The sequence below is a fragment of the Pteropus vampyrus genome, unplaced genomic scaffold, assembly GCF_000151845.1.
Source record: "Pteropus vampyrus isolate Shadow unplaced genomic scaffold, Pvam_2.0 Scaffold269, whole genome shotgun sequence".
In the NCBI taxonomy this organism is placed as follows: Eukaryota; Metazoa; Chordata; class Mammalia; order Chiroptera; family Pteropodidae; genus Pteropus; species Pteropus vampyrus.
Window position 1 is genome coordinate 561,716 of NW_011889050.1, and position 14,299 is coordinate 576,014.

Consider the following 14,299-nt stretch of genomic DNA (forward strand, 5'->3'; position numbering starts at 1 on the left):
GATTCTCTTTTCTTCCTGGTTTAGTCTTGGAAGGTTATATGTTTATAGAAATTTGTCAATTTCTTCTAGATTGTCTAGTTCATTGGCAATTAATTGTACATAGTATAGTTTAGCAATCCTTTGTATTTCTGTGGTATCGGTTGTAATCTCTCCTCTTCCATTTCTGATTTTATTTGTTTGAACTCTCTTATTTCCTTAATGAGTCTTGCTAGAGGTTTATCAATTTTATTTATCCCTTTAAAGAATCAACTCTTAGTTTCATTGTTCTTTTCTATTGTTTTCTAGTCTCTATTTTGTTTATTTCCACTCTGATCTTTATTAATTCCTTCTTTCAACTTACTTTGGGTCTTGTTTGTTCTTCTTTTTCTAGTTCCTTTAGGTGTTAAGTTGGATTGTTTATTTGTGATTTTTCTTGCTTCTTGAGGTAGGCATGAATAAGCTATGATCTTTCCTCTTAGAACTGCTTTTGCTGCATTCCATAAAATCTTAAAGGTGTGCTTGCATTTTCATTTGTCTTAAGATAGTTTATTTCCTGTTTGATTTCCTCTTTGATGCTCCTGTGTTGGGTGTGTAAATATTTATGAATGTTATATCCTTCTCTTGAACTGACACCTTTATCATTATGTAATGCCCTTTGTCTCTTGTTAAAGTCTTTGTTTAAATGTCTATTTTGTCAGATATGATAATTGCTGCCCCATTTCTTTTAATTTCTATAACCTGGGATATCTTTTTTCTTCTCTTTGCCTTTACTTTGTGCATGTATTTTGATCTAAAGTGAGTCTCTTGTAGGCAACATATAGATAGTTCTTGTTTTTTTTATCCATTTTGCCACCCTATGTCTTTTGATTGAAGCATTTATCCATTTATATTTAAAGTAATTATTGATGGGTATGTGCTTATTGATATTTTGTTAATTGTTTTTTGGTTGTTTTATTGTTCTCTTCCTTTTTCACTTGATCTCTTTCCTTTTGATTTGCTGGTTTTCTTTGGATTCCTTTCTTTTTATTTTTTGTGTTTTTAATATGTTTTTGGTTACCATGAGGTTCATATATATCCATCTATATAGTAATCTATTTTAAGCTTATAGACATTTAAGTTCAAGTGCATTCTAATAGCACTACATTCTAATAGCACTCCCTCTCTTTTCTTCACTTTGTTTTTGATGTCATGTTTTATCTCTTTTTGTTTTGTGTATCCCCTATTTATTGTAGTTATGTTCAGTTTTGCTACTTTTGTCTTTTAACCTTGATATTAGCTTTTTAAGTGGTCGATTCACTCAATTATATATTTCCCTTTACCAGTGAGATTTTTTTTTTATTTCCCATGTTTTCTTACTTCTGGTTATGGCCTAATCTTTTCTGCACAAAGAAGACCCTTTAATGTTTCTTGTAAAGCCAGTGGTGTGAACTCCTTTAGTTTTTGCTTGTCTGGGAAACTTTTTATCTCTTCTTCAGTCTTGAATGTAACATTGCTGGATACAGTATTCTAGGTTGTAGATTCTTTTCTTTCAGCACTTTAAATATTTCCTGCCACTACATTTTGACCTGTAAAGTTGCTCCTGAGAAATCGGCCCATAGCCTTATGGGATTTCCCTTGTATGTAACTTGTTCTTTCCTTTTTGCTGCCTTACAGATAGTTTCTTTATCCTTAACTTTTGTCGTTTTAATTATAATATACCTTGGTGTAGGCCTCTTTGGGTTCACCTTGTTTGGACCCCTCTGTGCTTCCTGGACCTGGATGTCTGTTTCCTTCCCCAGATTAGGACGTTTTCAACCATTATTTCTTCAAATATACTTTCTGCCCATTTCCCTCTCTTTTCTTCTGGAATCCCTATAATGTGAATGTTAGAGTGCTTGATGTTATCCCAGAGATCCTTTATACTATCCTCATTTTTTTAAACTCTTTTTTCATTTTGCTGTTCTGATTCAGTCATTTTCATTACTCTGTCTTTCAGGTAGCTAATCTCTTTATATTAACTAATCTACTGTCGATTCCTTCTAATATATTCTTCAGTCATTGTAGTCATCATTGCTAATTGGTTCTTTATTACATTTTCTAGCTCCTTATTGAAGTGCTCTCTGAGTTCCTCTATCCTACTCTCAAGTTTGTTGAGCATCCGTATGACTATTTCTTTGAATTCTTTATCATGCAATTACTTATCTTTGTTTCATTAGAATTTTTCTCTGTTTTTGTTATTTTTTAAAATTTTCTCGTTCCTTCATTTGGGGCATATTCTTTTGTCTCCCGTTTTGTTTGACTTTTTGTGTTTGTTACTGTGAGTTAGATGAGATAGCTCTCTCTCCCAGTCTTGAAAAAGTGGCCTCTCTGTAGACTACGCTGGATGGTTTTGAAGCAGGCCAGTCATAGTTGGGGCAGGCATGTGCGACACTTGGTGTGTTGTCTGGTCTGAAGGTATGGGGCCTGGTATGTGCCCACTTTCTTGTCCTCCTGGTCCGAGCAGGTCTGCCTAGAGCACTTGGCATGCCCTGTTATTTTAATTGTCTGTTGCCTGAGCTGGGTCTGGATGGGGCTTCTCTGAGTGTGTGCATCGTACTACCCTACTAGCTATACACTTTCTCCAGATGGGGCAGCCCTGTGTGCATGCACTGTTGCACTTTGCTAGTTCTGCACCCGCTCCATGCAGGAGAGCTCTGCATGCACGTAGCCCAGTGGATGCACACCACAGCACCCTGCTGTATTCACTGGATCAGTCTAAGGTGGAGGGGCCCCATGTGTATGCTGTGCCAGCCTACTGTTCCTGTTGGATCTAGTTCTGGTGGGATGTCTGGGGACACGCTACAGCGGCCTTGCAGGTTGGCCAGAGAACCTGGATAGAGCTTACATCCACTATCCCTGTGCAGGGGAAATGTAAACAATGGTTACTCACCAGTTTCTCCTGTCCTGGAGAGTACCCTCAGCTCCCGGAGAGCTCTCATGGCTCTCTACCCTTCTCCATGCTGTCTCTCTCTGTCATTTGTTGTACAAAAGCTCTTCATTTGGCTCTCTGTTGTCTCTCAGGAGAAGTTGCTCTAAACGTAGGTGTACATTTGATGTGTTCTTGGGAGGGAGTGAGCTCAGCATCCTCTTCTGCCAGCATCTTGGACCTGCCACCATATTAGCTGGTTTTTAACTACAGTTCAACTTTCTCATTGTCACTAGTCCTTACCATTTTCTGTGGTTTATCAGTGCTCTCTTGTTTTAAATATTCTTCTTCCTGCCCATCCCCAACCCTAGATCCTCTGGATAGAACACATTGAAATGTTGAATCACTAGCATATTCAAAAAGTTTCAAAGTCGCCTTTGCACAACAAATGAATAGCTCGCTGGCCAGCTAGCATCCACTGCAGAAGAAGAATCCTGTGACCCTTTTGCATTATCTAGACTTAAATTTTCTACTTTATAGAAAAAAATAGAAAATCTAAAGGTGTTGAACCATCTATGATAACATGATAGGTTTACTACAACTTACTGTTTCCCTGAGTTCATGGGACTATGTGTTCACTGTGTAGATATATTAATGACAGGAGCATTGCTCCCACCATTATAATACACATGTGATATACTCTACATACAGTGTTCATAGTTTGTAAGCAGTGTAATCCACATAGTGATTCTCTTGAGGTTCATATGTTGGTCTCATTTTGTAGAAAAGGAAACAGAAGCTCAGAGAATTAATTTGCTTGAAGTCACAAACTGACTAGATGATAAAGCTGGGATTGAACTGAGGCTTGCCTGACTACATCCAGGAATCAGATGCCGTCAAATACATGAAATACCCAAATAAATTATCTGGAGGCATTTTTGAACTTCCCTTTGCAGTACATTTAAGGATTCTTTTTAAAACCAAACACAAATTCATTAGAAATTACCATTATGTGCCTATCTCATTGTCTCCTGGCCTACTCTTATGTTGTCCTTAACCTTTTCTGATTGAAAAGGCATATAAAATAGTGTATAATGTTGCTTTAGTGGTAGTCGGATTATGTCAATGAAAAAAATAAGTTCCCAGAGGATAAGAGAGATTTTTGGTTCTATTAAAAACAAGTGTTTTGTATTATATTTAGAATGAATTGTATATTGCAGGAAGGTTGAGGTGCCCTGGGACACAGATCTGATTTGTTGTTCTTTCTTCTTAACTAGGTATTCACAAACTTCCTCAAAAGAATACCGATATAAACCAAGCTAAAACTGAGTGTGTGTATTAGAATAAATGATGAACCTAAGGTGTACTATTAGCTTTAAGAGATGTGCCCTAGGTTCTAAGCCTAATACTTCTGATAGTAGCTAAGAATTTTGTTTTTAATTTTCAAAAGGATCACCTGAGATGAAACTAGATTTGCTTTCCTTTGATAATTTATATGCAGATTCAACCTCGAAAAAGCACTAAGGACATTTTGGCTGTGGTTCCTCATTGTCTTAAAATTTTATTTTGTTTTGTAACATATTAGCATAGCTTTTCTTTGGGGTCTTTGGGTGGCATTTGGACCACACTTTACCAAATCTAAGTAGATATAGTATACTTGAACTATTTACTTCTCTGTATCTTGGAACACATTCATCAATACAAAGACCTTCGTTTTCTTTATTTAGAATGCATATTATAATTGTGTGTATATAACTAGTTTGTCCTTAGATGATATCTTTATCTCTTCTTTATTTAAAGATAACCATATTTGTTTTTCGTTTCGGTTTTCTGTTAAAATGACCCCTTTTTCCTCTTAAAAAGAACAAACAACTCTATAGTTAGAGTTTGGGGTTTTGTTTTATTTTAGGCATGCTCCTCCCCAAGGGATACCGCCTTTCTGTTTCAGACAGGTGCAGAAACAGACAACCATGATGCTGGAGCTCTCCAACCTCCTCCCCGCCTGCATCAGACTCCATTCGTTAAATAGGACCTTCAAAGATTGGGGGAGGTTTTGGAAAGAGCACACATTTCACGGTTACTGATTTGTTCACAAAGAGTCCATTAGTAGACCCTTTGAGTATTGCTTTATTAAGAGAAGATCTGTAATCTCTTTTAAAGACTCTCACTTCATTTGTATGTAAACTAGCACATTTTAAGCCTGGCTATGTCATCTAAAATGGTTTCTTGTGAAAAGTCACTGTCAATCATGTAGCAAGCCAATATTTGACTAATTACTTAGGTTAATTGCTTCTCTTTTAATTATAGGAATGAAACAGTGCTTTGATTCAATTTTGTTTTATTAATCTCTTAGCATGGCTGAAAGCAATGCTGTTAACCAAACCAATTTATTCCAGCATGCTTGTTGCCAATTGAGAAATTGATTTGACCCTATTTTTTAAGAAATTGACTTCTCATGCATACTTTATATACTTTATGAATGTATTATTAATCTAAACGAAGGCAGGAATAGTTTCTAAAATCTGTGTTTTTCATCATGAATGTAAAAAGTATGCTGAAACACTCTAGTAATTTTCTTTGAGGTATTTTGTTTTGTAGGTTGACTATAGATTAAGGAAAGAAAGAATAAAACAATTATTATCTACTTGGTATCTCACTGCTCTTGGGCATTAATTGACAATCTTTGAAGATAATAAATAAGAAATCACTTGGGTTTGTTTTTTGCTTCTGCATTTCCTTTTTTTTTTTTTAATCTACATTTCCTTTTAAGTCACGTGGGTTGCCTTCTCCAACTAAAGATCTCATAACCCTCCTATTAGATCATCTTCCTTAGTCTTTGAAGTATGGTTCCCAGGAACAATTTTCTTTTAGCAAAGAAGCTTCCTTTACTCGCCCCAACATGGTAATTTAAATGTTTTCAGAGAAATAAAAAAAGTATTTTCTCAATACAACAATGTTGGAACTTTTTTTAAAAGTCACAAATAGTCAATTCTGGCATCTAGTCAGTTGTTCATATTGGTTTATTAAGAGCTACAACTTTATCTCCTATACGTAACTATCATTTTTGAAGAATTAAAATATACAAAAATATGCCTATTAACTTTTACTTAATATTGTTTATCTTTGTGATAAAGTACTTTATGATCCTTTAGAACCTCTATATTTAGGGCTGATAGAGACTTCTGGTAAATCAAAGGCTGGTAACAGTTCGATATATTTAATTCTTACATTGAATTCATCTTTATTTAGTTTTGAAGCTGTGTTTTTAAATAGGTGTTGTGGATCCAGGGCTGAGAAGGAAAGAATCAACATGGCACAATTGAGCTTTCTACTCTTTCTCTTTGAATTTACTTTTGGAACAACTATTTGAATTCTGAAACTTCTTTTGAAATTTTTGCAATTTGGTGTTAATGAATCATAGTTATTTTGAGAAGTTTTCTGATAAAGTAAGAGAAGGCTCATGATGAATTTAACATTGTTCTTTAATAAAAGTACACAAATGCACACAGACTTGAATTACATTGGAGGTTCACAGAAGCAGCCTTTTACATCAACATCAGCTATTGTTTGATTAGCACTTTATAGTTTGCCAAGTGATAGGAAATCCACTCTTATTTTATCCCTAACACAGCCTTGAAAAGTAAATGTTCTTATTAACCCCCGTTTTTCAGATGAGAAAATTTGGACTCAAAATGGTTCAGAGATTTGTCCGATGTAATAAAGGCTCAACCCTAGGTCTTTGGGTTTATTCTTTGCTCTCTTTCCAGTATTTCATGTTTTTTGAAATACCTTACTATTTACAATGTATTTGTGTTTCGTGTACTAATAATTATAATTCTTAATTTGCTTTATCAAGAATAATTACTCAAAGACATCCTGTAGTTAGTGCCTGCACACTGCAAGCACTTAACTACCTCTTAAACAACCCTAGTGGGAAAGTCAAAGGTACTTGAACCTAAGGCATCCAAAACTGAACTCATTTTTAAGGGGATGGGGAGTCTTGCAGGGTTGTGCGCTGAGGTACAGCAGTGCCCAGGACAGATGCGACTCTTACTCTTGAGAAACTTACATGGCACTATGTCAAGTCAGCTGGGGGGACGGCTATGAAATAATTATAGTGCACATAATGTCATCGAGTTTTGGTAACTGCCGCAGGAAAGGTGTAACTAACAGACTTGGCAAGGATCCCAGACCTACTGCACTGAGAGGTCAGAGAAGGCCTCTCAGAAGAAATGATGTTCACAATTGAGAGCCATGAGCAGAAGGGGCTGCCTGGGCAAGAAATGGGTGGAGAGGCAGGGAAGAGGGAATAGCCTGAGCCAAGGCCTTTAGCAGGAGTTATCACGTTGTGCTCAGGGAACTGAAAGAAGGTGAGAATGGCACAAGGATGAGAGTTGGGGGAGAGTATTACAGATAAGCCTGTCGAAGGAGGCCAGGGTATTCAGCATCTAGTAAGGTCAGTTAAGCATTTTGGATTTTACCTTGCGCCATGGGAAACAAATGAAGGATTTTGAGTGAAGAGATTCCTTCATAGTCAAAACAGAAAGAGTTTTCAATGTTCTCTTTTGCTGTGAGACTCTAATGAAGCAAAGGGTTGTCTCTGTGAGGCATTTGTATTATAAGCCAGTTATCTCTAATTGTGGAAGTATTTATAAAGTATTCACATCCAACTAGCAGTTTGGGAAGAAAGCAGGAAAATTCCTAAATCCTACTAAAAACAGTCTCTCCTGTACTGTACCAACTATCCTGACAATGTACTGACCATGAATGGTCTGTCCTGACTATGGAGAATGGCCTGGAAAAGAAACAAGAGCAGAAGTCGGGAGACTAGTTGAGACACTACATAGAATTAATACAGATGGGATGATAGTTTGGATTGGGGTGGTGACAGAGGAAATGGAGTAAAGTAGAGTGATGGATTTAAGAGAAGTCCAAGGAGGAAAGTCTTTACAGAATTAAAAGACCAAAGAAGGATTTAGTAGTAAATTAAGTACAGGTATAAAGAGGAAAGACATGGGTTTGCTTAGTTATGGTGAGTTCCAGGTGGCTGAGAGAGCTCTCCAAGCTGTTTGTATGGGCCTAGTGCTCACAGAGGAAAGATCTGGGCTGAAGATAAAAAGTGGAATTGCTAGTGTCATGGCAACTGAGAAGAGCAATTACCGTGAAAGAGAGTAGGGTGAGAAGACCACCTGCAATCAAGACTGTAGAACCTCTAACATTTAAAAATTCAGGTAGAGGGTGGTTAGTCAAGAAAACAGAAAAAAGTGCTTCGGGGATAGATTGGTTTTAGTGGGATTTTTTAAATGACTGAAGTCACACAATTAGTTTAAGATGCAGAGCAGCGAATCAGAACAAATAGCTGCTTACAGGGACAAATCAGTGGAATGTGAAAATGCATCACCGTAACCTACATTTTTTTCTACCAAGAGATTTGCAGCTAACTATCCGGTGACTCATTCCTATGCTGGGGGTGGTGAGGTAATGCTCTTGTGAGAGGTGATGTCATCTCTCCACCTGAACTGAATGCATATACTGCTTCTTGTGGCTCTCAAGGAAAAGCACCATCTGCTTTCTCATATGCAGCCTGAAAGATTTTACAAAGATTGGTGCAGAGGTTAACAGCCATGTGTATGACTCATAAGCAACCAATTAGTGAAGAGCAGCTATTTAAGAGTGAACTTATAAAATCATAATCCAGAAATATGACAGTATGATTCAGTATTGAATCATAATGCTTATCTGTTGTTGATTTTTCTACTTTTCTCATTAATGCTGGTGAAGATTTAACTTTTAAAGTAAAATAAGACAGTTTTTCACAATAAAGTCAATCATATCAAAACATCTGTGTTCCTTAAACTGTATTTTTAATTGCAGATAAGTTTGTTTTCTTTTACATTTGGAGGAGTATAGATCATTCTTCAAGCAAAGATGAATTTTAGTCCATGTTGTTAGTTTGATAGTTTTAGGGGTGTTTTTGCATTTAGGAGCCATTGTGTTCCCTAAGCACCTGCTACTGCTTTAGCGGAAAAGAGGAAATAAATCCAAGTGAATGTTATCTTTTTCCTACAGTCCCATTAACTCCTCTTGGTCTTCCTTTTATTGATGCACACCTACTTTCCCTGCTGTACTTAACTGGTACTACTGTTGACATGACTGGACAACTGAAATACCTATTTTTTTAACTTTTATCAAAATTTGAATTTATTGTTCTGATAAATAGAATATAGAATACCTAACATAATATGGAAGGTAGAGAATAATAAATACTTGATTTTCTAACATACCTAACTCAAAATAAGAGGTCATATGACTCTGTACTATGTATTGTTATCATAAGGTATGTGTACTGACCCGTCTTTGTTCTTAGTGGCAACTTCAAGTTGGACATTCTACAAAAGGTAAAAGTTTAAATTTTTTGAAAATCGCATCTGTTATCTATTATCAAGAAATATAAGAAAGCAAAGAATAAAATAGTAATGCTGAAACTCTAAGGTAATCTGAGGTGGGATACATACTGATGTCATTTGAAAGTTTATTAAAAATCAAACTTTTTTTAAATAAAGAGTAACAATTGGAGATTTTTAGATACCCAGCATTATGATGAACCTTCGATTTTATGGTATAGTCGTCTGGCTTTAATGACAGAGCTCCTGTAAGGCTCTTGTTTATCTTTCTTCTTTTTTCTTTTTAACCTTGTATTTGAAGATAATTTCAAACTACAAAATATACACAAATAAAAGGGGTACCAGTACCCCCACTACCACCCTTACATGCCAGATTTACCTGCCTAAACCTTTTTTGCTTTATCATTTGAGTGCCTCTCTACCAGCCCCTCCCTCTTCATGTTGCCCATGCTGCTGGCTTGTGTGGTCACTCGTGCTCTCTTCCCCACTCCCTCAATGCACATTATTTCTTGTAACATTTGAAAATAAATTTAATATCTATCATGGCCCTTTACTCCTAAATACTTCAGCATGTATTTTCTAATACAGATATTCTCTTACATAATCACAGTACAGTTATCAGCTTCATAAATTTATATTGACTCTTTAACCTACTGTCGTATTCTGATTTCATCAGCTGACCTAATAATGTCTTTTATAGGATCCTCTATCCCAGTACAGCATCTACTCTAGGGTCAAGTAGTACATTTTGTTTTTGTCACGTTAGCCTCTTTTAATCTGAATTTATCCACACTTTGTCTTTTACAACAGTGACATTTTTGAAGAATATAGTATACCTGCCGTTTTATTTAAGAATTGAAAGTTCCTCATTTTGTGCTTGTCTGGTTTCTTCGTGATTAGATTCAAGTCGCGTATTCTTGGCGGGAACACTGCATAGGTGATGTCGTATCCTCTCTTAGGGTATCACCCCGTCATTCATCGATGTTAGTTTTGGTCATCCACTCAAGGTATTGCCTGAATTCTTCCCTGTATAATTACTGTTTTTTAAAAACTTTTTGTAACTAATAAGCAGTCTCAGGCAAAATACTTTAAGACATGCAGATATTCTGCTCCTCGTCAAAGTTTCCACCTAGATTTAACACCATTACTGACTTTTTCCTGATGCAGTCTTTACTATGATGGTTGCAACATGCTACTTATTCCAACTGTAGCCCTCCCTTCATATTTACCAGCAGACACATGGCATTTTACTGCTGTAAGAGCCCTCGCTTCTCCCCCATATGTAATTTTATTTATTATCAGTATGAACTCATGAATTCTTTTTTTGTTTGTTTCTTAATGCTTTATAATTCAGTACTTAATTGTTTTGGTGCTTAAATCTTCCAGATTTGGTCAGTGGCATGCTCCCATCTTTCTTTTTCTTTTTTTTTAATTACATCCTCACTTTCTAGAATAATAAGATATTCAACACTCATTTTGTTACCTACTCTACAGTCCTGGGATCAGCCATTTCTCTGAGAAGCATTTAGTGGGGAATTCAACTAGATAACAAAATCTGGGTACTAGATTTGAATGCATTACTTTTATAGCCATTGTATAAACATTAATGTAAAATCATTAACATACCTGGTAAATATTTCTTAGAGGTACAACAAACAATTTTTGAGACTGTAATGGTATCTCAGTTTATAGTTACAGCAAAAAGTAAAGTGCATGGAAATTTTTTGTCAGCAAATTTGCACTGCCAAAATTTTCTTGGATTTCAAAGCAAAAACATAGTGATGCTAGCTTAAAGGTCAAATAGGATTTAAGTGGGCAGCGCTGGTACAGAAGGGTTTTCCTGGGAGAAGAAATGATATTGAGAGTGACTGTTCAGTATTGTTGCTGAACAATAACAGTAACATTAAATATCATGCTTCAGTAATGCTGCCTGATTTCTGCCCATGTGAGAAAGAGTGAAGGACAAGGAGGGAAAGGTTGTTTGAGGTCATGTTTAGAGGACTTTTGAACATCAGACTTAGGATTTGGGGTCTTTAATAAGATAATAGACAGCTTTGAAGATTTTAGGGTAGTGTCATAACAAACTTAACTCTGACTCCAGAGATTAATCTATAAGATAAGGAGGGGTTAGATTGAGGAAATTTCCAGTTAAGAATGTAAAGAGGCTATTATAATAGTTCAAGCAGGAGAGAGAAAGATTTGAAGTAGAAAATGAAAGAATTGAATTAGAATAGTGGTTTTCAGCTGTCCTTCAGAACCCCAGGAACAAAGCTGGGGGAAAGGAAGGATATGTGAGCTGGGCACCAATTTAAAACTCTTATTACACAATGCAATACACATATGCCTTACTGCTAAATTGTACGCCTGAAACTTACTGGATTTTGCTAACCAATGGTGAACCAATTTATTTATTATGGTGATAATAAATAAATTTTAAAAAATAGAACTCATTGACAATGTGGGAGTTTTCAAGTAAGTATCTCTTTAAAGAAAGGATTCTGCTGTTTAAGGAACAAAGTACATAGTGAAATTTTGTTTTTAAAAAAGTTAAGACCAACATTCGTTTGGAGTTTCATATTTTCTTTTTTAAACTCATACTTCTTTCATATTCCCATTTTCCAAAGTTCTGAGCCTGGATGTTCAGGAAAATAGTCTTGTCATTAGCTAAAGTAAATCAAGTATATATTTTTAAGTGCCAAAGAGTCAGTGCCACCAAGCCATGCACTAATACTCTTTCTCAAGAAATAAGATATTATTGGCCAAAACCTTTAAAGTCATGCTGAACTCTTCTTTTGCTCATTCCATATAGGGAATCCACCATGAAATCCCATTAGCCCTACATTCCAACTATATCCCAAATCTGACCACGTTCAGCACCTCCACTGCTATCAACTATCATCATCTTGTGCCTTCTGCTTTTCTCTCCCTGCCTCTGCCCTTGCCTCTCTAGCCTGTTGGCTTTCCTTGTGATGGGCACACTTCCACCTTTAGGCCTTGGTAAAGGACGTTCTCCAGAAATAAACATGGTTAACTCTCATTCTTAGGTTTTGCTCAAATATTGCATTCTCAAAGTTCAGTACTCTGAACTTACTGACGGTCTCCTCTGTTCCGATATGTACATTTTCCAGGCCCCCTTTATTTTGTCTATTTTTTTCCCTCTGGCATTTATCACCTAACATACCTTATAATTATTATGTTGTCTCCTGACACCAGAGTTTGAACTCCACAGTGGCAGCTCATTGGTCTATCCTAAGCAACAGAATAGTACCTGGTATGTAGTAGGCCCTCAGTAAACATTGTTAAAAAGGATGGACAACAGGCATAAAATCAGTGAGCTCGGTTACCAGGCTTCTGGCACATAGCAGATTTGAGAAAGTAAATACAAGAAAGCATGGGATATTGCTTGAATCAACCTGTGTCCCTTGGATCTGAGCCTAGGACAGTAATCGGCCTAGATAAAATGGGCCTGGAAAGTACTGCACATACCGTCTGTTTACTAGAAAATCATATTGTACATTAGCATAGTAATCACAGTATGACCTCCTATAAACCTCTTCTTGAACTCACCTGATCACAAAACTCTCTTTTGGTGACTTATGTGCATTATGGGACACTCTTGGCAAACAGAGTTTGAGAAAATCCATACTGGGGTACTACTTGTAAGCCCCTGGGGAGACTGGCGGTTCTTTTAAATTGCTTTTGGTTGACAAACTGTGCTGCTTTGAATGCTGGCTACTGAGAAGAGGCTGGAGTGCATCAGGCTCAAGTCTCCAGCTCTTAGTTACTATTATGGTTAAGATCCTCTTAAAAGTTAGCTTTTATTTTAGGTATTTGGGAATAAGATGATAATTCCGTCCCTGGATGGAGACCTCTTCCAGTGGGACCGAGACCGTGAGAGCATGGAAACAGTTCCGTTTACAGTTGAATCACTTCTTGAATCTTCTTATAAATTTGGAGATGATGTTGTTTTGGTTGGAGGAAAGTCTCTCACTACATATGGACTCAGTGTATATAGTGGAAAGGTAAGTGAAAATGTTGAATTTATTTGAGGAGAAATAAATTCACAATTAAGGATAAAAGAAGTAATTTCTTAAACTATACTATTACTGGTTGAGGTTTATTAAAAATTTCCCCCAGGGATATTATTTGTTTCCATTAAAGAACTATAAAGTAGAAAGGGGAAAATATTATTGAGAAACTAAATTTATCCAAGATAACAGAATAAACAGCAGAGCCAGTGTAGTAGGAGGAAGATAATAAATATGTTCTACTGTGTGTCAGGTACATTTTTCATACATTATTTTGAAATCCTCACAATATTTCTAAGGGTTATATATTTTTGTTTCCTTTTGGACAGATGAGGAATCCCCCCCCCCCCGATTAATAAGAATTCTAACAAGAATAATTGCTACTAATTTATTTATATAGTTTGATCCTATAATAAGAGGATCCAAGAAGAAAGTTTATATTCGTTTTACAGATGAGAAAACAGACTTTAAAAGATTCAGAAACTTCCAAGGTCAGATTTAACTTAGCTCTGTCTGACAGTGGAGTCATGCTGTTATGACCTAGACTTTCTTTATTATTAGCTCTTGTGATGTAATCGTAATCTACTTCTAAGATTGGGTCTTGTAATATAAATCCATTATTAGAAATAACTAATTAAAAATATCTTTTTTAGAAAGGTAAAAATCTTTTTTAACCCTTTAACACCTTCAAATGTGAATAGTTTATATATAGATTTAAGAATCAAACAAAGAAGAATAGAAAAGTTATCTATTCACCCTTGAGGTTTTCAAAACTTTAATGATTCCTTATCTAAGTGTTAGGCCTATAGCACCTTCTTGTTGTTGCAGATGCTTTTCTGCTTTTCTCCCACCTGATTCTGCACTGTGTTGAGGAGGCCTTGCAGTTCTCTGCTTACTTGAGTATTCTTATCTGTAAAATACTGCAGGTGAACCAGATTATCTGGTTTTCTTATGTGCTTCTGCAAAATTCTGGTATTAGAGTAGGTATGCTTTCTGTGAGGATT

General features: G+C 36.1%; 1 protein-coding gene across 4 annotated transcripts in view; it reads left to right on the forward strand.

The window, feature by feature from the left end:
• EIF2AK3 (eukaryotic translation initiation factor 2 alpha kinase 3) overlaps positions 1 to 14,299 on the forward strand; it is a 69,448-nt gene that overhangs the window by 16,054 nt on the left and 39,095 nt on the right. For all 4 annotated transcript variants that reach the window (XM_011375267.2, XM_023520502.1, XM_011375268.2 and 1 more), the window contains exon 3: positions 13,095 to 13,289. In XM_011375267.2, coding sequence (XP_011373569.1) covers positions 13,095 to 13,289 — 195 coding nt within the window. The remainder of the gene's footprint in view (positions 1 to 13,094; positions 13,290 to 14,299) is intronic.